This window comes from Hordeum vulgare, chromosome 3H (genome assembly GCF_904849725.1).
Source record: "Hordeum vulgare subsp. vulgare chromosome 3H, MorexV3_pseudomolecules_assembly, whole genome shotgun sequence".
Taxonomy (NCBI): Eukaryota; Viridiplantae; Streptophyta; class Magnoliopsida; order Poales; family Poaceae; genus Hordeum; species Hordeum vulgare.
The window spans coordinates 249712943-249740522 of NC_058520.1; the positions used below are offsets into that span (position 1 = coordinate 249712943).

The following is a 27580-nucleotide window of genomic DNA, read 5'->3' on the forward strand; positions in this document are numbered from 1 at the left end:
CAGCTGTGCTGGTAGTTCTTCTTTTGCTCCTGCGAGCTCTACATATGGTGATTGTCACTCTACACCGACTCCTCTCGCGACTTTCATCGGTGCATGTCGCTCTTCCCCGACACCTCTCGCGACTTTCACCGGTTGTCATGGTGCCTATGACTCCATGGACTGCTCTTCGTCCACGCGTCTTCCTTTGGCGCTTGGTGCTTGTCTGCACACGGCCTCGTCTTCTCCACCGGTATTTGCCGACGATACTGGACATGCTACGCCGCCTACTTCAGTTGTGTACTTCACCGAGGACGAGATTGCGCGACTTCGAGCCCTGCTGCTTGCCTTCAACTCTCCGTTGTCGGGTGTGTCTACATCGACATCTTCAGTTGCGCCCCTGACTGAGCAGGAGATTGGACGATTTCGATGTCTGCTAGCTCCATCTTTTGTTTCTTCATCGACAGGTTCTATTGGTTCTGCTACGGACTCTTGTGGCATTGTGAGACCACCTTCTACACACGCAGGTACATCTCTGTGGGTTCTTGATACTGGAGCATCTTTTCATATGACTCATGATTCATCCACTCATCGACAGGTTCTGTTGGTTCTGCTACGGACTCTTCTGGCATTGTGAGACCACCTTCTACACACGCAGGTACATCTCCGTGGGTTCTTGATACTGGAGCATCTTTTCATATGACTCATGATTCATCCACTCTATCATCTACTCGACCTCTTGATCCTCTTGTTCATGTTTTTACTGCTGATGGTACTTCTCTCCCGGTTACTGGCCGAGGCACTCTTAGCACTTCATCTTTTCATGTTCCCGATGTTGCTCATGTTCCTCGGCTTACCATGCAGCTCCTTTCTGGTGGCCAGATTGTTGACTCTGGTTGTCGGGTCATTCTTGACTTTGACTCATGTTCAGTTCTGGACCGTCACACTGGTGCTCTTCTTGGTGCTGGCTCCCAGCGCCGTGACTCTCAGGGTCTCTGGGAGCTTGACTGGCTTCACCTTCCATCCGCTGCCACCGCTGCCAGTCTCTCCTCCTCTGTTGCCTTGTCTACCAGCTCTTTTCAACAGTGGCATCATCGTCTGGGTCATTTATGTGGCTCCCGTCTCTCATCCTTAGTTCGACGTGGTCTTATTGGATCCGTCTCCGGTGGTGTGTCTTTAGACTGTCAGGGTTGCCGGCTTGGTAAACAGGTTCAGTTACCTTATCCTCATAGCGAGACTGTGTCTCAGCGTCCTTTTGACCTTGTTCACTCGGATGTTTGGGGTCCAGCTCCCTTTTCCTCGAAGGGAGGCCATCGCTACTATATTATCTTTATGGATGATTTCTCTCGATACACGTGGATCTATTTTATGTCTTCTCGTAGTGAGGTATTATCTATCTATAAGCGTTTTGCTGCCATGGTTCACACTCAGTTCTCTACGCCTATTCGTGTGTTCCGTGCTGACTCTGCTGGAGAGTATATCTCCAAGATGTTGCGTGGATTTCTCGCGGAGCAGGGTACACTTGCCCAGTTCTCTTGTCCTGGTGCTCATGCTCAGAATGGTGTGGCTGAGCGCAAGCATCGTCGCCTTCTTGAGACGGCTCGTGCGATGATGATTGCTGCCTCTCTCCCGCCTCATTTCTGGGCTGAGGCCATCTCCACCTATCTCATCAATCTACAACCTTTTGCTGCTCTACAGGGTGGTGTTCCTTTTGAGCGTCTTTTTGATCGTTCTCCCGATTATTCGATGCTTCGCCTGTTTGGTTGTGTTTGCTATGTTCTTCTTGCCCTCACGAACGCACCAAACTGACCGCTCAGTCTGTTGAGTGTCTTCTTAGGCTACAGTGATGAGCATAAGGGCTATCATTGTTGGGATCCTATCGATCGTCGGATGCGTATCTCTCGGGATGTGACTTTTGACGAGTCTCGTCCCTTCTACCCACGCCCATCTACCTCGACCTTTTCAATGGAGGATATCTCTTTCCTCACTTTTTCTGATACACCTCTCACCCCCATCGAGCCTTTGCCTATTCGTTCCGCTCCCCCTGCTTCTCCACCTCTTGTCGATTTGCTACCACCATCTCCCACGGTTTCCTCTCCTGGCATGTCACCGGATTCTGCACCTTCATCTCCGGTGACTTCTACGTCTTCACCCCCCGATTCTACCTTGGTGATCCCCCCTTGCATTGTTCCATCTTTTCCTCAGTGTTACACTCGTCGTTCACGTCATGTGGATGCCTCTCCGGATGTGTCGTCATCCTCATCTCAGCCTACCTACGACTTGCGTTCTCGCCCTCGTCCGCCTGTTTATCGCCTTGGATTTCCCACCGTTGGTGCTGCTGTTCTTGAGCCGACTTCCTATCATCAGACTGTTGTTCATCCTGAATGGCAGTTTGCGATGGCAGAGGAGATTGCTGCTCTTGAACGCACTGGTACGTGGGATCTTGTTTCCCTTCCTACCGGAGTTCGTCCCATCACTTGTAAGTGGGTCTACAAGGTTAAGACTCGCTCTGATGGTTCTCTTGAGCGTCACAAAGCTCGTCTTGTGGCTCGTGGTTTTCAGCAGGAGCATGGCCGTGATTATGATGAGACTTTTGCTCCTGTGGCCCATATGACCACTGTTCGTACACTTCTTGTCGTGGCCTCTGCACGCCACTGATCTATATCTCAGCTTGATGTTAAGAATGCCTTTCTTAATGGTGAGCTGCATGAGGAGGTGTACATGCAGCCACCACCTGGGTATTCTGTTCCTGATGGCATGGTATGTCGTCTTCGTCGCTCTCTCTATGGCCTTAAGCAAGCCCCTCACGCCTGGTTTGAGCGTTTTGCCTCTGTGGTGACTGCCGCTGGTTTTTCAGCAAGTGCTCATGATCCAGCATTGTTTATTCACCTTTCTCCTCGTGGTCGGACTCTTCTTCTTCTCTATGTTGATGACATGATCATCACTTGGGATGACCCCGAGTATACTGCCTTTGTAAAGGCCCGTCTTAGTGAGCAGTTTCTTATGTCTGATCTTGGACCTCTTCGCTACTTTCTTGGGATTGAAGTCTCTTCTACCTCTGATGGCTTTTTTATATCCCAGGAAAAGTACATCCAGGGTCTTCTTGCTCGTGCTGCTCTTACTGATGAGCGCATTGTTGAGACTCCTATGGAGCACAATGTTCACCTCCGTGCTACTGATGGTGATCCCCTGCCTGACCCGACGCGTTATCGTCATCTTGTTGGCAGTCTTGTCTATCTAGCTGTCACTCGTCCGGATAACTCTTATACGGTTCATATTCTAAGTCAGTTCGTCTCCGCTCCCACATCAGTTCACTATAGTCATCTCCTTCGTGTTATCCGATATCTTCGGGGCACGATCTCTCACCGTCTATTCTTTCTTTGCTCCAGTTCTTTACAGCTTCAGGCCTATTCGGATGCTACGTGGGCTAGTGATCCTTCAGATCGCCGTTCACTTTCTGTTTACTGTGTTTTTCTTGGTGGTTCTCTCATTGCCTGGAAGACGAAGAAACAGATTGCAGTTTCCCGTTCGAGTGCAGAGACTGAGTTGCGAGCGATGGCTCTTTTGACGGCAGAGGTGACTTGGTTGCGGTGGTTACTTTAGGATTTTGGTGTTTCTGTCACTACACCGACTCTTCTCTTATCTGACAGTACAGGTGCTATTAGCATTGCGCGTGATCCTGTGAAGCATGAGCTCACCAAGCATATTGGTGTTGATGCTTTCTATGTGCGCGCTAGTGTGCAGGATCAGGTTATTGCTCTTCAGTATGTGCCTTCCGAGTTATAGTTGGCGGATTTCCTGACGAAGGCCCAGACTAGAGCACAACATGGCTTTTATCTCCCCAAACTCAGTGTTGTTCATCCACCATGAGTTTGAGGGGGGGTGTTACAGTTATAATATAAGTCATGTACCTCTTTGTATTTATCCCGTTGTATAAGGGGTTTCCGGCATATGTTTCACACTTGTACATGTATATAAATCGGCCTATGGCCTCATGGGAATACAAGTTGCATATTCCTAACACACGCAACGCGCCCAGGGTGGGCGGCGCGAGCAGCAACACGGCGCAGGGCGGGCACGAGCACCAGCGGCGCGGGACAGCGTGAGCGGGCGTCGGGCACAAGCGGGCAGGCGCGGCGCGGGGCACATGGGCTGCAGGGCGGGCAGGCGCGGGACACGCTAGCAGCAGCTGCGTGCGGGGCGAGTAGCGGGGCCAGCACGTGCGGCGCGGGGCGGCCACCAGCAGCACCGCACGCGGGGCGGGATGCGTGGGCCGACGTGACGCAGGGCAGAACAGGGCATGCATGGCGTGGGGCGGGATGCGTGGGTCGGCGTGATGCATGGCAGAACGGGGCATGCATGGCGCGGGGCGCGCATACAGCAGCAAGCGAGCGGTCGGCACGATGCGGAGCACGCATGAGCAGCAACGAGCACGTGCAGGGTGGCCGCCAGCAGCACCGCACGAGGCAGACACTAGCAGCGGCGGCACGCCGGGCAAGCGCACCGCTAGGCATGGCAGACAGCAGCAGCGCGTGGTGGGCTGGCGCGGCACAGGGTGCCTAGGCAGCAACAGCGAGTGGGCGGTTGTCGTGGCACAGGGCAAGCGAGCAGCTACGCGGGGCAAGCGCGTCAGTCAACGACAAGCAGGCAGGCGCGGCATGGGGCGCCCAGGCAGCAGCAGCGAGCGGGCGGCTGGAGCTGGGCCAGGACCCGGCGTCGAACACGTTCCAGGCGGAGGAGCTCGGGGTGGGGAACGCCCGTTTGGGGTCAGATGATCTTGTGCGCGTTGGGCGCAGATGCGTCCAACGACCGTCCGCCCCCCGGACGTCCGGCGAAATCCTCCCCAAACGCACAAAAACGACGTCCAGATGGGGTCGTGCGCTGCAGTTGGCCTTACCTGCTTCGGCTGCTTGTCGAGAAGCTGCAACCCAAAAAACAAGGCCAGAGGGGACACAAACATGAGTGAAAGCAGCACACTCTTGTAGCATTTATTCGAAATAGAAAGAAATCGACTTTTCAACCCTCAGCTTACCACTTTGTTTAAGACTCTACCGTGAACTCCAAAACCGGTTACTTCACACCCTCGAACTTATCATACCATTCAAGACTCAACCCTCGCATGGGCAGGTTGTCACAGAAAATAGAAAACCTAGGTGGCAAGGTCCAGTGGTTAGGGTGTGTGGGAAGGCTCCAGTGAGGTTCCACAAGTGGTGGTGGAATGGGTGTGGACTTGGTGATATGTGCAGAGCTCAGAACAGAGCACTATGTACTGCATTGTATATAGCTGCAAATTCCTGTCAGTTTTGAATCTGCACTGCTCTTCTACATGAAGTGAAGTTTAGGGTTACACATTTTGCCAAGAAAGAGCATAACTGCCTCCTACAGTGGTGATGGACTTGTGACCATGTGGATTATTGTGGCGACCAAATAGCATGATGCAGCACAGTGAGACGCAGTGCATCGACAGTATTCATTTATGCTAGTGCAAATCCCGCTCCTCATCTATACCATTAAGCAGAAGTTCTTAGATGTAGTTAATCTCACTTATGAGGTCGAGGATCAGCATATTTGGAAACCATCTTCTTGGGGAGACCTAACGACCAAATCAGTGCATCATCATTTCTACCCACACTAGTACAAAGAGCTCAAAATCCATACAAACTAGATGATGCATCATAGAGTAATTTTTGTACTCAAGCTGCTAGCACAGCAGACTGTTCAAGCATACATACTAACAATTCATGTTTTATTTTTTTAGATAATTCCAAATGTTCTGAAACAAAGTGGTATGATGATAACAAAAAACAAGTTATAATGGAGCAAGCATAACAAACCTATTGAATTTAAGGACCGAGCCAACTTACAGTGGAGCATCTTCGTCATGTCTTATCCAAAGAACCACTTTACACACAACAGCAACTGTCTTGTTCAAACCTCCTGATAAGATGCTTATGGTTGCTTTCTTGTGGGATGACTTGACTACAATGGCACAGAGGGAGAAATTAAACAACAGTAGAACAATTTTAATATGGTATACAACTTCAATGTTTGCAGTGCCAACGAGTATTACAATTGACTTCATTCATAGATGACACCAATGATGCTGATCTCTTGGGTTGTAGTTGTCCCTGCAAAAGAAGTCATGCGTAGAAACTTTTACCAACAGACAAAAAATAGTTCTGAAAACCACAATAATAGTGTGCTTTAAGTCATTGCATCAGCATTGGAAATAGTTGGGCAAATAAAATTTGAATCATGGAAAGCATTTGTGCCTCTTAGGGCTGTTAATGGTTTGGGCTCAAAACACGAACCAAACCCAGACTAAACTTCCTACGCAGTTTTCTAGGGCCAAGGTCAAGGTCATGTCAGAACCACTGAACACATCTCTATCCAGGTGATCAGCCCCCTAATCAGTGGCCCCACGGCCATTCACCGCCACGACAGCGGCAGCTACCGATCTTCTCCACCACAACCTCATGGGTGTTAAGAGTTATATTTATGGTGGCCTTTGGCCTTTCACATTCTGGCCTTTGGCCTCCCCTGTACATGTATATATGATGGCTTGTGCCTCCTCATAATACTAAGTTGCTATTCCTAACATGGTATTAGAGCCCTAGGATTTGTTTTTCTCGCACGCGCAACTCGTGCTCTTCCGATCCAATTTCTCGCGTCGGCTGTCGCAGCTCCTATCTCCGGCCGATTACTGCTACTACTCTGCTATACGCCGTCTTCTACTATCTACTCTGTCCGCCGGTCACCGGTTTCCGCGGCTGTCTGCATCCGCATCCACCGGTCGCCGGTTCCCACTGCCGGCCGCCGACCACTTGTTTCCGCCCAAGATCGGCCGCCGGTCGCTATGCGTGCGTACGCTGTGTGGGGCTGTGATTTTGTGAATCGATCCAACTGCTTGCTGCCTGGCTGTGTGTTCTCCTACGCGGCCTGTGAATCTCGTTTCTTTTGGGCTGCTGGTGGGCAGCCGGGCTGCTTTGGCAGTAGGCCTGCTTCATTTGGCTCCCTGGTTTGAGTTATGTTATATTCCAAAAAAAGAGTAAAAAAAGGGCACAATGGTTCTATCAGGTATGCCTCTTCCTCGACGCGCGGTGTTTTTCGACGGTATTCCATACATTGATCCGGTCTCGCACATGCGCCTTCCCTCGCCTTCCCTCGGTGCTTGGTGCTCGCCCGTTTGGAGGTGGTGGTTGTCTCTCTACCTCGACATATTTTGCGACTTCCACCGGTGCTGTTGGCCGCTCTACGTCGACTCCCTTTACGAGTACTGCACGCTATGGTGACCGCTATATGTCGACTTCTGTCGTGGCTTCTACCCACGGTTGTAGCCGCTCCACGTCGACTGGTTCTATGTTGACTCACCACACGGCGTCCAAGGGTGATGGCAACTGCTCATCGCCGACAAGTGTTTCTACCTCAACCTTTTCTGACGTGTCAGTTGGCTGAGCGTGAGATTGCACAGCTACGATGCCTGCTTGATGCTTGGGATTCTTCATCGACAGTATCTGCAAGTTCTGTGACCGACTCTTCTGGCATTGAGAAACCACCTTCTACCCATTCAGGTACATCTCCATAGATTCTTGATACTGGAGTGTCTTTTCATATGACTTATGATTCTTCTATTTTGTCCTCCGCTCGACCAGTCAAGTCTCCTATTCGTTTCTTACGGCCGATGACACTCCCCTTTCTGTAGCTAGTCGAGGCACTCTTAGCACTTCTTCATTTCATGTTCCCTATGTAGCTCATGTTCCTCGACTTACCATGCAGCTCATATCTGGTGCTCAGATCGTTGACTCTAGTTATAGGGTCATTCTCGACTTTGACTCGTGTTCTGTTCAGGATCGTCGCACGGGTGCTCTGCTTGGTGTTGGCCCTCGACGCTTTGATGGTCTCTAGGAGCTTGACTGGCATCGTCTTCCCTCCGCTGCCACTGCCGCCAGTCTCGCAACCCCTGTTGCTGCATCTACCAACTCTTTTTAGCAGTGGCGTCATCGTCTTGGCCATTTATGTAGGTCTCTCATCTTTGGTTCATCGCGGTGTTCTGGGGTCTATCTCCAGTAACGCGTCATTGGATTGTCCAGGTTGTAGGCTTGGCAAGCAGATTCAGCTACCCTATCCTCACAGTGAGTCAATGTCCGAGTGCTCTTTTGATCTCGTTCACTCTGATGTTTGGGGTCCGGCTCCCTTTGCTTCGAAAGGGAGTAATCGCTAATATATTATCTTTATAGACGATTTTTCTCGGTACACTTGGATCTATTTCATGTCTTCTCGTACTGAGGTTTTATCTATATACAAAAAATTGCTGCCATGGTTCATACCCAATTTTCCACCCCTATTCGTGTTTTTAGCGCAGATTCAACTGATGAATATATCTTCCATGCGCTGCGAGGATTCCTTGCTGAGCAAGGTACTCTTGCTCGGTTCTTTTGTCCTGGTGCTCAAGCTCAGAATGATGTGGCCGAGGGCAAAGCATCGTCACCTTCTTGAGAAGACGCGTGCAATGATGATCGGCGTCTCTCTTCCGCCTCACTTCTAGGCTGAGGCTGTTACCACCTCCACCGAACTCATCAACATCCAGCCATTTGTTGCTCTACAAGGTGGTATTCCTCTTGAGCGTCTTTCTGGCCATTCTCCTGATTATTCGACGCTTCGCTTTGGTTGTGTTTGCTATGTTTTGCTTGCCCCTTGTAAACGCACCAAATTGACCGCTCATGCTGTTGACTGTCTTTCTCGGATACAATTATGAGCATAAGGGCTACCGGTGTTGGGATTTTGTCAGACGGCGGATGCGTATTTCTCAGGATGTCAGCTTTGATGAGTCTCGTCCATTCTACCCGCGCCCATCCTCCTCGGCCTTTTCCATGGAGGATATCTCATTTCTTACGTTTCCGGATACACCTCCCTCTGTGCCTAGTATTCCTACTCCTCGTCCCGTTGTTTCAGATCCGACATCGTCCTCTCCTATGGTTTCTTCTCCTCCCTCATCGCATGACTCTCCACCTTCATCACCAATGTTAAGCTTCACGCACTAGCCAACGTAACCAAAAGTCCGAACTGATGGAAAGGGCTAATGCAATCCACATATACTGTAACACCCCCTCTCACGTGTGACGGGGAAGACAAGTCAACACGTGCAACCGGAAGAGAGCGACGGCGCGCGAAACTCACGTATGACTCAAGAGGCCTCTACGTGGACACAAAGGGGGGCTACCAACAATTTTTAATAAATTGTGAAAGCCAGGACTTGAACTCAAGACCTTAGGCTCTGATATCATGTTAAGCTTCACGCACTAGCCAACGCAACCAAAAGTCCGAACTGATGGAAAGGGCTAATGCAATCCACATATACTGTAACAACCAATACCTCCCTCTTCTCCACCTTCATCACCGATACATTCCCCGTCTCCACCTCCAGGGATTCCACCTCTCCCATCCTTTCCTTTCCATTATACTAGTCTTCAACATGTTGTGGATGACTCTATTGATGTGCCCTCTACTTCTGACGTATCGTCTTCCTCCTCCCAGCCGACTTATGGTCTTCGTTCTCGACCTTGTCTGCCCCCTGATCAATACTCTCCTTCTCGCTATGGTCTTTCGACCGTTGTTGAGCCAACTTCTTATCGAGATGTTCATCATGAATAGAGTTTGCCATGACAGAAGAGATTGCTGCCCTTGAGCGCACCGGCACGTGGGATCTGGTTTCTCTTCCTCCCCGTGTTCGTCTCATGACTTGTAAGTGGGTCTATAAGATTACGACACGCTCTGATGGTTCTCTTGAGCATTATAAAGCTCGTCTTGTGGCTCGTGGTTGTCAACAGGAGCATGTCGTGATTACGATGAGACTTTTGCCCCTGTGGCCCATATGACCACTGTTCGCACACTTCTCGCCGTGGCCTCTGTTCGCCACCGGTCCGTGTCTCAGCTTGATGTTAAGAATGCCTCTTTTAATGGTGAGTTGCGTGAGGAAGTTTATATGCAGCCACCACCTGGGTATTCAGTTTCCTGATGGCATGGTTTGCCGTCTTCGTCACTCTCTCTATGGCCTTAAGCAAGCCCCCCGCGCTTGGTTTGAGTGTTTTGCCTTGGTGGTCACTGCAGCTGGTTTTTCGTCCAATGCTCATGATCCAACATTGTTTGTCCACCTTCATGCTCGTGGTCGCACTCTTCTTCTATATGTTGATGACATGATCATAACCGGCGATGATCTTGAGTACATTGCTTTTGTCAAGGCCCATCTCAGTGAGCAGTTTTCTATGATTGATCTTGGTCCTCTTCATTACTTTCTTGGGATTGAGCTTTCCTCCACCTCTGATGGTTTTTTTATTTCTCAAGAAAAGTATATCCAGGATCTTCTTACTCGTGCGGCTCTTAGTGATAAGCGCACTGTCGAGACTCCTATGGAGCTTAATGTTCACCTTCATGCTTCTAATGGTGAGCGACTCGTTATCGTCATCTTGTTGCGAGTCTTGTCTATCTCGCTGTCACTCGTCCGGACATCTCCTATCCTGTCCATATCCTAAGTCAATTTGTTTCTTCTCCCACTTCGTTCACTATAGTCACCTTCATGTCCTATGATATCTTCATGGCACGATCTCTCACCGTCTCTTCTTTTCCTCGTTCCAGCTCATTATAGCTCCATGCCTATTCAGACGCTGCCTGGGCTAGTGATCCTTCGGATCATCACTCACTTTCTGCTTATTGTGTCTTTCTTGGTGGTTCTCTCATTGCCTGAAAGACGAAGAAACAGACTGCAGTTTCTCGTTCGAGTGCAGAGGCTGGGTTGCGAGCTATGGCTCTTCTCACGACAGAGGTGACATGGTTACGCTGGTTACTCGAGGATTTTGGTGTTACTGTTACTACACCTGCTACACTCGTCAAACAATACACGTGCTATCAGTATCGCACGGGACCCAATGAAGCATGAGCTTACCAAGCATATTGGTGTTGATGTTTTCTTTGTGCGCGCTGGTGTGCAGGACCATGTTATTGCTCTTCGGTATGTGCCTTCTGAGTTATAGTTGGCGGACTTTTTCACGAAGGCCTAGACTAGAGCACAACATGGATTTTATCTCTCCAAACTCGGTGTTGTGGATCCTCCATGAGTTTGAGAGGGGGTAGAGTTATATTTATGGTGGCCTTTGGCCTTTTACATTCTGGCCTTTGGCCTCCCCTGTACATGTATATATGATGGCTTTTGCATGCTCATAATACTAAGTTGCTATTCCTAACAATGGGATGATTCCTTAGACTAGTGGCTTTACCATTGCCGCAGTTGCCATTGTAAGATATTGTTCCATTGTCGCATTCGCCACAGTGAGTGCAAACATGTGTTGCTAAGGAACAGGTGCTGACCACACCATTGATTGTTGTTGCTCCGTCAACAACAACCACAAAACTAGTTCAATTAGCTCAACAGTTGATGAGTGCAAACAACAGTCGCCCTCCCTCCCTCCTTCTCTATCTGGCTTTCTATTGTCTGCTTATCGAAAACCATCGACCCATATAAACCACTCTCTATTCAAAGTTTCAAACCCATCAAAGGCATTCACTTTCAGAGCTGGGTTGGTTTTCATCCCAAACCTGATTAATCTGGGGATCAGAACAACAGGCCCACAAATCTTTCCCATTTATAAAGATTTGAGTTGGTGGTGAGTTCACTCCCCACCCATTCTCCGCTCCTCCTATCAGTGGGACCTATCACATATTAAAATAAAAAGCGAACAGGGGACATTTCATAGGGCAATCATGCCCTAACAATCCTCCTCCTTGGTCAACCGCTGCTCTTCACCAATCGTCATACTACGGCCTGTTGTGGTCTCCTGATTTTCAAATTTTAAACCTGCCATATCATCGTCTCGTCGCTGGGTGGTTGCAACACCGAACTGTCACCATCATCCGCTCGTGGGCAACATCAACGGCTGCTCCCTGACAACAACTGCACAGGTAAAAGCTCCGGCTGCCGGACCGAGCCAGCCAAAAGCTCCGGCAAGCCCCAACATGAGGCTCCCAACAACCAGCCCTCTAGCCCGGGTCGCTCGTCTGGCTCACCGGCCTGGTGGCACTGGTCAAATATATTCGTAGGTTGCTGTCGGGAACGTGGTCATGGAGCACCTGAGCATAGTGAGAGGAGTGTTCGTGGACGTCGTCGAGGACTCGAGGTCGTGGAGGAGGAGAAGCTCTACGGCGGCTCCGGTCGCCGGGGCGGACACCACGAGCCCGTGCAGCGTGGAGCTTGGCAACTGTGCGGCGTGCGTGCACTCAACGACGATGGCGTGGCAGGTTCGTGAGGTCCAGCGGGGTAGCCGGCGTATAGCGCGGTGGGGCCGGGGTGTGCAGCGGGGGCACATGGCCAAGAGAAGACAACGACAGCTTGGCAGGGTGGCAGCGTCCAGCGGCGCCAGCCATGGATGGATGTGCAAGCGTACGCTCCTAATATGTCAGGCTTTCGTAGGTAATTAGGCTAATTTAGGCAACGTGATTAAACTGCTCTTATTAATTCCCTCTGTTACTCACATGGGCTGGGCATCCACTGCATTAGAGCGTCCACTTGCTAATTCCCGGACTGGCAAGCCGTCGTCTACGCCGACCCAATCTCGCACAGCTGCTTGCTTTGCCCCTGTTCGCTCACTCCCCCCTCAATAATTCTACACTTACGGATGCCATCTATGGAATTTGCTTATGGACTCTCTCCCCAGCCAATTCCACTAATCTGCCCCATGGATCTCAGGGTGGACCCCATTCCTCCCCAATTAACCGTTGCCAACTCATGTTCGTAACAACCTTTCCGTAAAATTGGTTCGTAGATGTAGCAAAACTCCTCATCCCTCCCCCCTAAAAAACTTGTCCGCTGTTTTTTTCCTGCAGTTCCAAGAAAAATAAGTTGTTTCTTTCGCAAAAATTATAAATTCTTGAATAGGAAAATTTAACATGTCTTACACAATATTACATGAATTCAAAAAAGTTTGCCAGTTATAAAAATATTTATAAAAAGCATTCATGAAATTTAATAATATTTAAGATTTTGTAAAAGCTTTCATGAATTCATAAAATGCTCACCGATCTAAAAATGCTCATCGTTCTAAAAAAGTGAGAAATTATCGAAAAATTAATAATAAATGTTTGCAAATTGAGAAAATGTATTCAGAATTTGAAAAATAATGTGTGCAAATTTTTAAAGTTCATGACTTCAAAAAAGCATGACGGATTTTTTTTCTTCAAAAGTTGATGATTTTTTAAAATAAATCAAAAAACAAAATGATAAGAAAAAGGGGGGAAAAAGATAAGTAAAACAACACAGAAACCCGACCCAGCAAATTGGATGGAACCTTCTAGAAGGTTCAACTTATGTGGGAGAAACATATGGGCCAACCCATTGAGGACCTAACAAGGTGTGCGTGATGTACCAACATATGTCTATTTGACACCTTAAGCGCCTAATATAATTTCCCCTAGGCTCTCCTCTTATCCATTTGGATTGTGTTGGAGCAAGTAATATCAAAGGTCATGGCCTTCACGACGGAGGTCATGAGAACCACTAGGAAGTCCTTGGACATAACTATGCTCGACCCATTGGATGTTCGATAGATGCAAATGCCTCCCCTCAACCCAAAACAAGTACTATTTGCACCCGTGAAAACTTAAATTCCTTCACCCTTCATGCCGTTATGTTAAAAAGATATCATGCACTCTCGATGAAATCTTTCGTGTATGGACTAACAATATTTTCTTATCATCCAATGCCTTGCATTAACGTGCTCTATGTCTCTTCTTTTCTCTTGTTGCATTTTTGTCAACCTTTTGTGTAGCTTAGGGGTGGCAAATAATGTGAAATGTCATGTTGAACATTGAATCTCTGATATGTTTACAAAACAACGCTTATTCCCTCATGCTTCCCATCCTTAAGTACTTTTAACTAAATCTAGATATCCTTTTGTTAGGTTGCAGCTTGGCTTATATCTATTTCAAGTCTACTCAAAATCTATAAGCGTGGGATTTTAAAGAATGGTATTAATCTGGCATAACATTTTAAATTGGATATAGTAAAATGTGGAGATCTCAAATGTACTTCTGAACTTTAGCATTAGGAATATCTGACAAACATAAAATGATGATCCGTTATGCAAGAGGCAAACATATCATTAGTCTTTTGACTACCTTGCAAAGTAGAATAACACTATGTATAGTAGCATTAGTACAAATATTCAGGATTAGTACATACAATAAGAAAACAAATAAATTCTTTTTTTCTTGTGTAACTTCGAAATATCTTGATTGGATTTTTTTCAATAACCGAACGAGGATAAACTACTTTTACCTCTACTTCCATGTTGTTCCGTAGCATAGCACAGGCATCTTACTAGTAAGTTATATCCTAAGGAGTTATAAAAGGAAAACGGCTAGCCCTATAGATTGCTCATCCATAGTTAACTAACACTTTTTTTAACGGCAGAGGGTCTCAAAGACCCTAGATTTGATTAGATAAGCTTGAAAGCACTTTTTACTAAAGGACCCCTCAGGAAAGGCAGATTACATAACAGACCCTGAAGTTTACTAAAAGGAACCCAAAAAGAAATTAGAAAACAGAATCAGGTCCTTAGGTGCCGCCCAGATTGAACAACGTCGGGGACGCAACTTGGTTTGTCGGCATCTCCACAGCTCTGTTTTTGCAGAGGCTTGCAAGCACGACATGAGAGAGAGGAGTAGAGAGAGATCGAGAGGATGGAGACGATAGTGTTTTGCGCTCCTCTTAAAACGCCGCAGCTTTTCGGTGTTGTCTTTATTTGACTGAACCCATAACGAGCTCCTGAAAACAAGCAAGAAATGGCCGTGCTCTCCGAGCTTACAGGCCGTGCCATCCCACGACGCTCGGACGTGCATGATCCCTACTGCCCGTGGTGAGGAATGCGTGATCCATGCCATCCCATGGCGATTCCTACGGCGGGCTGAAGACTAGCTAACTAACTAACTGAAGTCTAACTGAAACTGACTAAAACCTGAACCCATACGTGCACAAACACACGCTGACGGTCAGTGTTATTCAGAGACTGAAAACTGAGAACTTGTGTGCATGAATGTGTGCAGATTATCCAACAAATCACCCCCTAATCTGCTACACACTGAACGATCCCTAGCTTGTGCCGCAGCTCAGTGTAACGGCTCCTTCCCAGGGACTTGGTGAGAGCATCTGCAACTTGATCTCCGGTTCTGACATGGACTACATCCACTCGTCCCAGCTCAACACATTCTCTGATATAGTGATACCTGAGGTCAATGTGTTTGCTTCTTTCATGGTGCACCGGATTCTTGCTCAACTCTATTGCAGACTGATTATCGACGCGTAGTTTCACTTTCTGGACTTCTGCCCCCAGTATTTCAGCAAGTAATCTGCTCAGCCAGACAGCCTGACTTCCTGCTGTTGCTGCTGCTATGTACTCTGCCTCACAAGATGATTTTGCCACCACCTTATGTTTCTGTGAAGACCAAGTAACAGCCCCGGATCCAAGGAAGAAAATAAGGCCTGTGGTGCTCTTCATGTCGTCAAGATCTCCAGCATGATCACTGTCACTGAAACCAGTGAGGACAGTATCCTCTTCTGCTCTGTAGATACACCCAAGGTTCAGTGTCCCTTTGATATACCTCAAGACTTGTCTGATCGCCATCCAATGTTCCTTCCCTGGTGCTTCCATGAACCAGCTCAGGACCCCCACAGCATACGCAATATCTGGTCGAATGTTCACCAGATACCGCAAACTGCCAATCAAACTGCAATATTTTGTCGCATCCACTGCTGCTCCCTTGTTCTTCGTCAGTTTCAGACGATTTTCCAAGGGCGTGTGAATGGGGTTGCACTGATCCATCCTAGCATCTTCGAGAATCTTCTTAGCGTAACTGGACTGGCAGACTGTAGTTCCACCCTCTTCCTGTTTTACTTCAATTCCCAGGTAATAAGTGAGAAGACCAAGATCGCTCATCTGGAACAGGTCCTGCATCTGCTGCTTGAACTGTTTGATCGCGTCGTCAGAACAGCCGGAGATGATTAGATCATCAACGTAGAACCCAACCAGCAGATAGTCATCACCTTCCCCTCGCTTGTACAGAGCATGATCCAGCTGACATCTCTTGAAACCAAGGGAAACCACTGAGGTGTCCAGCTTGGCATTCCAAGCTCGCGGCGCTTGCCTGAGTCCATATAACGCCTTTCGCAGCTTCAGAACCTTGCCAGGGTTGCCACTGTCAATGAATCCTGTGGGCTGATGCACATACACCTCTTCTTCCAGCTCTCCATTGAGAAATGCAGATCGCACGTCCATGTGATGCACTGACCACCGCCATTGAGCTGCCACTGCCGGTAGCAGTCTCACTGTCTCCAGTCGAGCCACAGGGGCAAATACCTCGTCAAAATCCACCCCCTGCCATTGTGCGTATCCCTTCGCCACCAGTCGAGCTTTGTGTTTGACAACAGCTCCAGCCGGATCACGCTTGACTTTGAAAACCCATTTCAGTCCAATGGCGCGGTGCCCTGCAGGCAGCGAGGATAAAACCCAGGTGTTGTTCGATCGGATGGAATCCATCTCTGACTCCATCGCACTGCGCCAAGCAGGTTCATCCAGCGCCTCCTCAACTGATGCAGGCTCCTCTGCAGTGGAGAGACAGAGTCCACTGTACTCCAGGGTACATGCCGGTGCATGGTCGATGAGATGCTCCACCGTTTTGTAACGGAGGGGCACACCGTCGGTGTCGAATGTCTCTCCGGCAGGCGGGGACACCCAACCATCATCAGGCTCGTCGGGAGTTGCTGGTGCGGATGCACTTGGTCCCGCCAAGCTTGGCATGCCGTACGCGCTCGGCGTGTCCAGGCCAGACCCGATGGGGCTAGGTGTGCGAGAGGACACAGGCGATGCAGGCGAGCTCCGCCCTCCCACCTCTGGTGACACGGAGTATGTGGTCGTCACGGGTGCGCCTGCGTCCGTGTACACCACCGTGAACTCCCCGTCGTTGGCGCGCACGTCGTCGCCATGTGCTCCGTCCCAGTCGCGGCGTTCTTCCTCAAAACGAACATCCCTGGTGATGTAGAGCCGCTTGCCAGTCGGGTCATAAACCCTGTACCCCTTCGCGTGCCCGGCTCGTAGCCCAGGAACACACCTGCCACGGAGCGGTCAGACAGCTTGTTAACGCCTGGTCCGATGATCTTCACGTGGGCGACGCAGCCGAACGTTCGGAAGTATCCAACACTGGTTTCTTCTTCCGCCAGGCTTCGTAGGGCGTCATCCCTTGCAAACTTCTCGTGGGCGATTGGTTGAGGATATGCACCGCCATGCGCACCGCCTCGCCCCAGAACACGCTGGGCACACCCATCCTCTTCATCAGGATGCGGGCCATCTCCACCACCGACTGGTTGCGGCGTTCAACCACACCATTTTGCTGCGGAGAGTACGTCGTCGTCGTGTTCCTCTGAATCCCAAGTTCCTCACAGTATGTGGTGAACGCATTCGAGTTGAACTCACCGCCTCGGTCAGTGCGGAATGCTCTGAGCTTGGTGCCGATCTGGGTCTCAGCCGCTGCCTTGATCTTTTTGAAGAACTTGAACGCCTCATCTTTGCTCCTGAGTACTTCCAGCCACATATATCTACTGTGGTCATCAACAATAAGCAGAAAGTACTTGTTACCAGACATGGTCGCCGGCGTGATGGGGCCGCAGAGATCGCCGTGGACTAGCTCAAGTCCCTGCTCCGCGCGGTACGCCGATGCGCGCGGGAACGGCGTCCTATGCATCTTCCCGAGCGTGCATCCTACGCAGAACTGCTCGATGTGTAGGATCGTCGGCATGTCGCGCACCATGTCCTTTGCTCCCAGGTCATGCAGTGCACGGAAGTGCAGGTGGTCGTACCGTGCGTGCGACCGCCAGGCATCGTCGTTGCCGCCCGCAAGCAGACACACGGGCTTGGCCAGGTTCAGAGTGATGGCATACAGCCTGTTACTCGTACGCCGCACCCGCGCCAAGAGCACGCGCTGCCTGTCATAGAGACAAAGTGCGCCGTCCTCGATCACAGACTTGCAACCGTGTTCGTCCAGCTGGCCCAGGTTGACGATGCTAGTTCGAAGTTGTGGGATGTAGTAGACGCCCGAGAGCGCGCGGTGCTCGCCGTTCTTGCATGAGAACATTACCGCACCGCGCCCACGGATCTGTAGCGCTGAGCCGTCGCCGAAACGCACCACCCCACGCACTGACTCGTCCAGGTGCGTGAGCATGTCACGGCGCCCAGTCATGTGGTTGCTGGCGCCCGTGTCCAAGTACCACCGGTCGTCGTTGGTCGGCACTGGCACGACACGCGCCTCGTTGAGGAGGATCTCCTCCTGCGCTCCCGATGCTCCAACTGTCGGCGCCACACCTGCGGCGATCGTCTCGTCGGAGGCTGCGAGAAGGAGGTCGGGCTGCTCGACGTCGACCTCTGCCACGTGTGCCTGTTGCTCCTGCTGCTCGCGGTCCTTGGCCCTCTTGCGACACTCCTTCGCCCAGTGGCCAGGGATCCCGCAGTAACGGCAGTCACCCTTTCTCCTTGGTGCCGACGTTCCACCGTTGCCACGCCCTGCACCTTGGCCGCGCTGCGGCGCCGCGCCCCGCTAGACGAGCTGCCACCAGCGTCTTGTTGCTTCTGATGCGCGAGCCACTGTTCTGCCGTGAACATCAGTTGTGCACCGGGCGCGGGCGATTCTTCGCGCTCGCGCTCCTCGATGACGAGCAGCCGACCGCAGAGTTCCTCGAGGGAGAGGTTCTTGGTGTCGACGAGCGATTCGATCGCCACAGCCATCTCACGGTACAGACGTGGCACCGTGCGCAACACCTTTTGGACCGCTTTGTGTTCGTCCACAGGGTCGCCGAGGGGCTCGAGGTCGTCGATGATTGTTCTGAGCCGCATGATATACGACTCGATGCCTTCACCATCCTTGTACCGCAGCCCTTCGTACTCCGAACGGCGAGTTTGCGCCTTGGCCTCCCGCACGCGGTCGACCCCGACTCTCATGGTCTTCAAGGTATCCCAGGCCTGCTTTGACGTGGCCTTCGCGCCCAGGATGCGCATCAGCTCCGGCGGTACTCCCCTGAGAATGGCGATCATGGCTCGTCGGTCATCGCGGTCCGTGCCTTGACCGGTTTCCACCACGCACCAGATTTCTTCGGCCTGGAGTTGCAACTTGGTGAACATGGCCCAATCTGCGTAGTTTGTTCGTGTGAGCATCATCGGAGGACCGCCGCCGCCGTGCACGACCCGTTCGACAACACGCACCCCTGATCCCTCCTCTGTGGAGAGACGCGCCAGGGATTTCTCCAAAGCCACCGCTTCTGAAGCTGCCTTCTCTTCCTCCTGCTACTCCTTCAACGTATGTTCATCGCTGCCGGCCATCTCTTCGACGGATCAGACACCGCCGACGCCCAGGATGGATCGTACACCACCGTGGCTCCGATGCCAATTGTTGTTGCAGAGGCTTGCAAACACGACTCGAGAGAGAGGAGTAGAGAGAGATCGAGAGGATGGAGACGATAGTGTTTTGCGTTGCTCTTAAAACGCCGCAGCTTTTCGGTGCTATTTTTATTTGACTGAACCCATAACGAGCTCATGAAAACAAGCAAGAAATGGTCGTGCTCGCCGAGCTTACAGGCCGTGCCATCCCACGACGCTCGGACATGCATGATCCCTACTGCCCGCGGCGAGGAATGCGTGATCCATGCCATCCCATGGTGATTCCTACGGCGGGCTGAAGACTAGCTAACTAACTAACTGAAGTCTAACTGAAACTGACTAAAACCTGAACTCGTACGTGCACAAACACACGCTGACGGTCAGTGTTATTCAGAGACTGAAAACTGAGAACTTGTGTGCATGAATGTGTGCAGATTATCCAACAAGCTCCACTTCCGACAGCCGCCGGAGAAATGAACCGCGGACTCCGAACAGAACTGGAATGCCTCCTCATCGGCAACATGGACAGAAGGATTGAAAACGAGCGCCCTTCGGCCTGCAAATTCGATGGCGAGGCGACAGAGGCCGGCTGTATACCGCCGCCGCGGGCGTCGTAGCCCGGCCGTGAGCGCCATGGATGGAACACCTCAGCCCTGACTGCATCTTCCATTCCCTTTGTCTTCTCCTTGTTCATCTCCACGATGGCCACCGAGATAGGAGAGAAACAAAGAATCATTCTCCACCCCAGGGTAGTAGCAACAAGCGAGCTTATTTTGGGGAGCGCCGGCAAGGAACCATCCTGCGGAAGGCAGCACCTCGTTGCCGCCACATCCATGGTCACCTCCGCTAGCCGTCAGACGCTGCTCGCCGGCGCCGGCAGCACAGTACCCATCGGCATATCCCCAAACACCGGCATGACGCAAAACTCCCCTGAGGAAACTCCAAACCTAGTTCTATTTACGCGAAGGCACCAAGCACCTCTCCCATCACTTCCCCGACCAACAACACCGGCAGTGAAGCTCAGGGATCCCTGAGCTCACGAAGCTGCCTTTCGCCTCTCTCAAACAGTAGTTGGTGCGGTGTTGAAATGATACGATAACATTTGTTACAACATCGATTACTAAGGGAAGAATTGCTTCGCCCAAGCATGGAATTGATGTTCTAACAAATGTTACAACATCATTTCATCTAAGTTATACCAAATCCCATGAAAATTGTTAACTTCTACATATATGCATAACCACTAAGTAGCATCACATGATCCAGATTAAAGCTCAAATGAGACCAAAGAGACAATTATGTTAGTTCATGTCCAGCGCTACAGTTTGCAAGTGCACTTGCTATAGTTACAGAAGGTACCTTCGTTGCATTCTCTAGCATATCAAGGAGATTGATGATCTTCTGAACTTCTATGTCAGCCCGGAGAGCAGGATCTTTTAACGCAGCAGCTTCAAATCCATGAAGGGCACTTTCATAGTTCTCTAAGTATTTGTAGGCCTGGAAGGAACCAAAAATTATGGAAATGGAATCTATTGGTAGAATTTTTAGTTGACTCTGCTACCGAGTAAAAGATCTAGCTACTCACTGTGGCACAATTATAGTAGAGGTCTGGATTTCGTTTCATAGTTTCATCCTTTTCCTGAAACAATTTATCAAAACAACATAAATACATGCTTTACATTTTGAAAGAATGGAAATCGATATTAAAAAAAATCCATCTCATAATTTCAAGAAATTACAATTTGCAAACTAATAAGATGTGCAGAAGTATGAAATGCACAACTTACAGCATTTTGATATGCTTTGATCGAATGATGAAGCCTAGCGTTGTCCCAAGCTCCGCTCGCAAAAAAGCTTGTGAGGTATGCATTACCCATATTATCTATATACAGGAAAAAGCAAGTGAACAGTTGTTGAAATGGTAGTCTTGCTGAAAAATTTGAAATTATATCTTAGAATAGTCAGTAAAGGTTGTTTCAGCAAGACAATCATTGATCCTCATTTAAAATGCTAGCCTAAACAAGCGGAGGAAAAAACAGATATAATGTACTCATAGAGCAAAAGAACAATTTATCTTTTGTTCCTTTCGATAGTACTAGTTGTTAAGCTTCATGCACTAGCCAAGGCAACCAATAGTCCGAACTGATGAAAAGGGCTAGGTAATCCACATATACACTTCAACACCCCCTCTCACGTATGACACGGAAAGTCAACACGTGGATAGACTCAGAGGTATGGCTCAAGAGGCCAATATGTGTACCCAACAGCAATTTTTTTAGATAAACTATGAAAGCCAGGATTTGAACTCAAGACCTTGGGCTCCGATACCATGTTAAGCTTCATGCACTAGCCAACGCAACCAAAAGTCAACACTAGTGACCCTATCCTATTAGCTTTTATTTCTCAAACGACCTGTTAGCTGTTTTCATATATATAACTTCTAGTAATGCCAGTAATAGAAACCTTTCGCATTTTAAATGTGGGTTGAGTACCACTTCGGCTGCGCTTGTCATTGTGGTTAGTTGAAACTATCTTTTGTTTAGAAAGAATTATTCCATCCTTATATAGTTCAGCAACCACAAACTAAGTCATCATCTAGAAGTGACGCTTATCTTAAAGAAACCATTCATATGGAATATTCGCATATGGCATGAGGAAGGATGATTGAGAGAAGAAATATTAGTATTAGTATTGGGGGTGCTAAGGAGTATTAGTACTGGTCTATTGAGTTTGTATTAGTTCCTTGTCCCCCATGTCGCTTGGGCTATGCAATAGAGATAAGTTGCATCCATAACAACACCTACTACTTCCACAGCCAAAGCACCTTCCACTTCTGTTCCTCCACCACCACCAGTTCGGATGCCCCCACAGAGGTTCCAAAGACTAGTCGTGCACAATTCTCCTTTACCAGTGCCGCTTTTGCATAGAATGAGCAAGGAGTAGCTACCCTTCCTTCTCGTCGAGAAGTTCTCGAGGGTTGTGGCGTTGGACAAGTTTCACTCCATGAACACTCAAATCAAAACTCTTGCCAAGGACATGAAAGCCATCAAGGCACGGATGGAGTATGATGAATATGCCACGCAATCTAGCGATGACAGTGACCTGCACCTGGATTTTGTTGGTGACCACCACCTCCTTCGGCAACCGGTTTCTCTCAAGTGACTGCTCACCTCTAGTTCAAAAAGATCCCCCGTCAGCCAACGCTGCCAAGATCAAAACCATGACCTTTCCTTCAGACTCCTTCCACGATCATCGATAACGAGACTGTCATAAGGGCTTCTTCGCCTCCGGCCGTTGATCAAGCTTAGTCTAGTGGGATGATAGTTCTCCCATTTTTTGATGTCTTGACGCCAAAGGGGGTGAGGGTGTAATTCTAGACTAACTTCATGCTTTTTGGGAGAGAGCTTTTCAAGGGGGGCAGTTGTTTAGGAGTTAGTGTTGTTGAGTTCTCTCTTGCCACTTCAATTGATTCTTATGACTTGTAAACTCATAAGTTACATGTTATGATGTTGTAAGCAACTTTGCACTTGCGCTTTATGTTTATGCTTTAGTGCATCTTTTGAGGTCATTAAGACGTGTTTTATCCGTTGTTTGTTGTGCAGTAGAGAGCATATTTACATTCTTGTACACACTATGCACTCCCACGGATTCTATAGTATAGAGAGTTTCTCACATTCCCAAAAGATTGTTCTGCATTTACATTTCAAAAGCATATTCTAAATAATGCACAAACTTAGACGGAGCTCTCATATCACATATATATATGTGTGTTTTTATAAGCTTCATACACTTGTTGAATATCTTCCTCAAAACTTCCATAAATGTTTTCATCAATGACCAAAATGGGAAGACTGAAAGTGCATCTATTGCCCTTAGGGGGTTTTGCATTATATGACAACATGACTAAAGGGACTATTGGTTGGTGACCCCCACTTCTTCAAGGACAAGTGTTGGTAGGACAAATTTTTAGTTGTTAGTGATCCAAGATCAAACTCCGCCTATGTTGTCTCAACATAGCCAGTCCCAAGCCAGGGCAAAGGAGGAGTGTTGTGATAGGCTTGGCAGGCCAACGTCAAAACTCAGCCACTCTTATGGAGATGAAACCCAAATGATTTTCATTGGGGCGTAACCCTCAGCGATGAGCCACATCGGAACCCGGGTGTGGTGTCAAATGGGCAAGGGCAAGGGCAACGTCCGGGCCGTCACCCTCCAGGTGGCGCGCCGTATCGTGTTCTGGATACGGTGGCAAGTGAGCGAGGATCGGGTCATCGCATCCTTAGTGGTGCGCTACATCAGCGCCCGGGTGTAGTGGAAAATGAGCAAGGGTCTTCGCATTTGACTCGACGAGTGAGAAGGGTAAGGAAGCTAACCGAGCCTAGGAGGATTCGCTTAGGTAGCTGGAACGTATGGTATCTGACAGGTAAGCTTCGGGAGATAGTTGATACAGCAGTGAGGAGGTGTTGATATCCTTTGCTTCCAAGAGACCAAATGGAGGGGATAGAAGGCGAAGGAGGTGGAGGGTACCGGCTTCAAGTTGTGGTACACGGAGACGGATTGCAAACAGAAATGGAGTAGGCATCTTGATCACTAAGAGCCTCAAATATGGAGTGGTAGGCGTCAAGAGATAAGCTTCAGGAGATAGTTGATACAGCAGTGAGGAGAGGTGTTGATATCCTTTGCGTCCAAGAGACCAAATGGAGAGGACAGAAGGCGAAAGAGGTGGAGGGTACCGGCTTCAAGCTGTGGTACACGGGGACGGGTTGCAAACAGAAATGGAATAGGCATCTTGATCAGTAAGAGCCTCAAATATGGAGTGGTAGGCGTCAAGAGACGCGGGGATTGGATTATCCTGGTCAAGCTGGTAGTTGGGGACTTGGTTCTCAACATTATCAGCGTGTATGCCCGCAAGTAGGCCACAATGAGAACACCAAGAGGGAGTTCTGGGAAGGCCTGGAGGACATGGTTAGGAGTGTATCGATTGGCGAGAGGCTCTTCATAGGAGGAGACCTCGATGGCCACGTGGGCGCATTTAACACAAGTTTTGAAGGGTGCATGGGGGATTTGGCTATGGCATCAGAAATCAAGAAGGAGAAGATGCCTTAAGCTTTGTGCTAGCCTACGACATGATCGTAGCTAACACCCTCTTTAAGAAGAGAGAATCACATCTAGTGACTTACAGTAGTGGTCAACACTCGAGCCAGGTTGATTTCATCCTCTCACAAAGAGAAGACAGGCGTGCGTGCCTAGACTGTAAGGTGGTACCTGGAGAGAGTGTTGTCCCTCGGCATAAGCTTGTGGTTGCTGACTTCTGCTTTCAGATTCGTGTCCAACGGGACAAGTGTGTCAAAGTCGCTAGAACAAAGTGGTGGAAGCTCAAGGGGGAGGTAGCTCGGGCGTTCAAGGAGAGGGTCATTAAGGAGGGCCCTTGGGAGGAAGGGGGTGATGCGGACGTGTGGATGAAGATGACGACTTGCATTCGTAAGGTGGCCACATAGGAGTTTGGAGTGTCCAAGGAAAATAGAAGAGAAGCTAAAGATACTTGGTGGTGGAACGATGATGTACAAAAGGCAATTACGGAGAAAAAAGAGTGTTTCACACGCCTATATCTGGATAGGAGTGTAGACAACATAGAGAAGTACAAGATGGCAAAGAAGGCCGCAAAGCGAGCTGCGAGTGAAGCAAGGGGTCGTGCGTATGAGGACCTCTACCAGAGGTTAGACACGAAGGAAGGTGAAAGGAACATCTATAAGATGGCCAAGATCCGAGAGGGGAAAACGAGGGATGTTGACCAAATCAAGTGCATCAAGGACGGAGCAGAACAACTCCTCGTGAAGAACGAGGAGATTAAGCATAGATGGTGGGAGTACTTTGACAAGCCGTTCAATGGGGAGAGTGAGAGCTCTACCATTGAACTGGACGACTCCATTGATGATACTACCAGGCGTTTTGTGCAACGAATCCAGGAGTCGAAGGTCAAGGAGGCTTTAAAGAGGATGAAAGGAGGCAATGTGATGGGCCCTAACTGTATCCCCATTGAGGTGTGGAGAGGCCTCGGGGGCATAGCGATAGTATGGCTAACCAAACTTTTCACCCTCGTTTTTCGGGCAAACAAGATGCCAGAAGAATGGAGGCGGAGTATATTAGTACCAATCTTCAAGAACAAGGGGGGTGTTTATAGTTGTACTAATTACCGTGGAATTAAACTGATGAGCCATACAATGAAGCTATGGAAGAGAGTCATAGAGCACCGCTTAAGAAGAATGACAAGCGTGACCAAAAATCAGTTTGGCTTCATGCCTGGGAGGTCGACCATGGAAGCCATTTTCTTGGTACGACAACTTATGGAGAGATATAGGGAGCAAAAGAAGGACCTGCATATGGGTCAACTTTGAGCCCTTATCTTTTTGCCTTGGTGATGGATGAGGTCACAAGGGATATACAAGGAGATATCCCATGGTGTATGCTCTTTGCGGACGATGTGGTGCTAGTCGATGATAGTCGAACGGGTGTCAACACAAAGTTGGAATTATGGAGACAAACCTTGGAATCAAAAGGTTTTAGACTTAGTAGGACTAAAACCGAGTACATGAGGTGCGCTTTCAGTACTACTAGGCACGAGGAGGAAGATGTTAGCCTTGATGGGCAGGTGGTGTCTCAGAAGGACACCTTTCGATATTTTGGGTCAATGTTGCAGAAGGATGGGGATATCGATGAGGATGTGAACCATCGAATTAAAGCCGGATGAATGAATTGGCGCCAAGCTTCAACCATTCTCTGTGACAAGAGGGTGCCACAAAAGCTAAAAGGCAAGTTTTATAGGATGGCGGTTCGACCCGCAATGTTGTATGGCACTGAGTGTTGGCCGACTAAAAGGCGACATGTGCAACAGTTAGGTGTGGCGGAGATGCGCATGTTGAGATGGTGTGTGGCCACACGAGGAAGGACCGAATCCGGAATGATGATATACGAGATATTGTTGGGGTAGCGCCAATTGAAGAGAAGCTTGTCCGACATCGTCTGAGATGGTTTGGGCATATTCAGCGCAAGCCTCCAGAAGCCCCAGTGCATAGCGAACGGCTAAAGCGTGCCGATAATGTCAAAAGAGGCCGCGTAGACCGAACTTGACATGGGAAGAGTCTCTAAAGAGAGATCTTACGGATTGGAGCATCACCAAAGAACTAGCCATGGACAGGGGTACGTGGAAGCTTGCTATCCATGTGCCAGAACCATGAGTTGGTTGCGAGATCTTGCATGTTTCACCTCTAGCCTACCCCAACTTATTTGGGACTAAAGGCTTTGTTGTTGTTGTTGTTGTTGTGATCCAAGATCACATTGAATCCATAGGTACGTCGATACCATCAAAAGGGAATCAAGGATGTGTGGTCATGAGCTTCTCGCTAATATGCTTAAAGATCGAACCCCCAAAATCACCCAAACACCTCAACCATTTCCTTAATATTCTTGCTCTCTTTACACTGTTCAAAGCCACCAAGCCAGATGCATTCAGAGAGATAGTCGTTCCAAAACCCTTGCCCATCAGGAGCCTACATGAGAACTCCACTCAAAGCCACCAAAGCACCCGTGCAAGCCTCAGTACGAACCATCCCTGATCAGAAATTCTGAATGAGGTCCAGTAGCGTGCGTAGGTGTGTCAATGACAGTCAAAGCCTCTGGTACTTTCTACTCAGACCCTTCGAGCTACACAAAACTTGCCTCTTTGCAGTTCAGTCAGAGCCTCCGAGATGATCATTTGGTGCCTCTGAGCTGTACAGAGAAGTTTGCAACGGTCAGACTTTTTAGGTCTAACCTATATATACCCTCACCCTGTCCGACCAAGTTCACTCAAGCGCTTCGACGCAAGCATCCGCTTCTAAGAGAGAAGTCAAGTGTTGTGTGATGAGGACTTGTCTACTACAGTTATACTCACAGTCCCAGCCACACCTCCTCAAGTGACAGAAAGACAAGGACCAACCATCAGAGCTCACGCAAGTCAACTTAAATATCATGTAAATTCAATTCTACAAACTTACACTATTGTTCATGAGAATATGACTAACTAAATCAAATATGTTGCACGTTCCAATATTCGAGCTAGTCAAGAATGTGCTCCGCTCCCCACCTCCCGCCGCCTAGCCCGG

General features: G+C 49.1%; 1 protein-coding gene across 8 annotated transcripts in view; it reads right to left on the reverse strand.

Annotated features, from left to right (window-relative positions):
- The window catches only part of LOC123443615 (tetratricopeptide repeat protein 5-like), a 57329-nt gene that overhangs the window by 10033 nt on the left and 19716 nt on the right, over window positions 1-27580 (reverse strand). For 7 of the 8 annotated variants that reach the window (XM_045120084.1, XM_045120082.1, XM_045120087.1 and 4 more), the window contains exons 6-10: window positions 21230-21324; window positions 21028-21081; window positions 20802-20939; window positions 6047-6104; window positions 5841-5955 (exon numbers count right to left, since the gene is read on the reverse strand). In XM_045120084.1, the coding sequence (XP_044976019.1) occupies window positions 5841-5955; window positions 6047-6104; window positions 20802-20939; window positions 21028-21081; window positions 21230-21324 (460 nt within the window). Of the gene's footprint in view, window positions 1-5810; window positions 5956-6046; window positions 6105-20801; window positions 20940-21027; window positions 21082-21229; window positions 21325-27580 lie in introns of all 8 variants that reach the window. The other variant, XR_006630748.1, reaches the window with a different exon arrangement.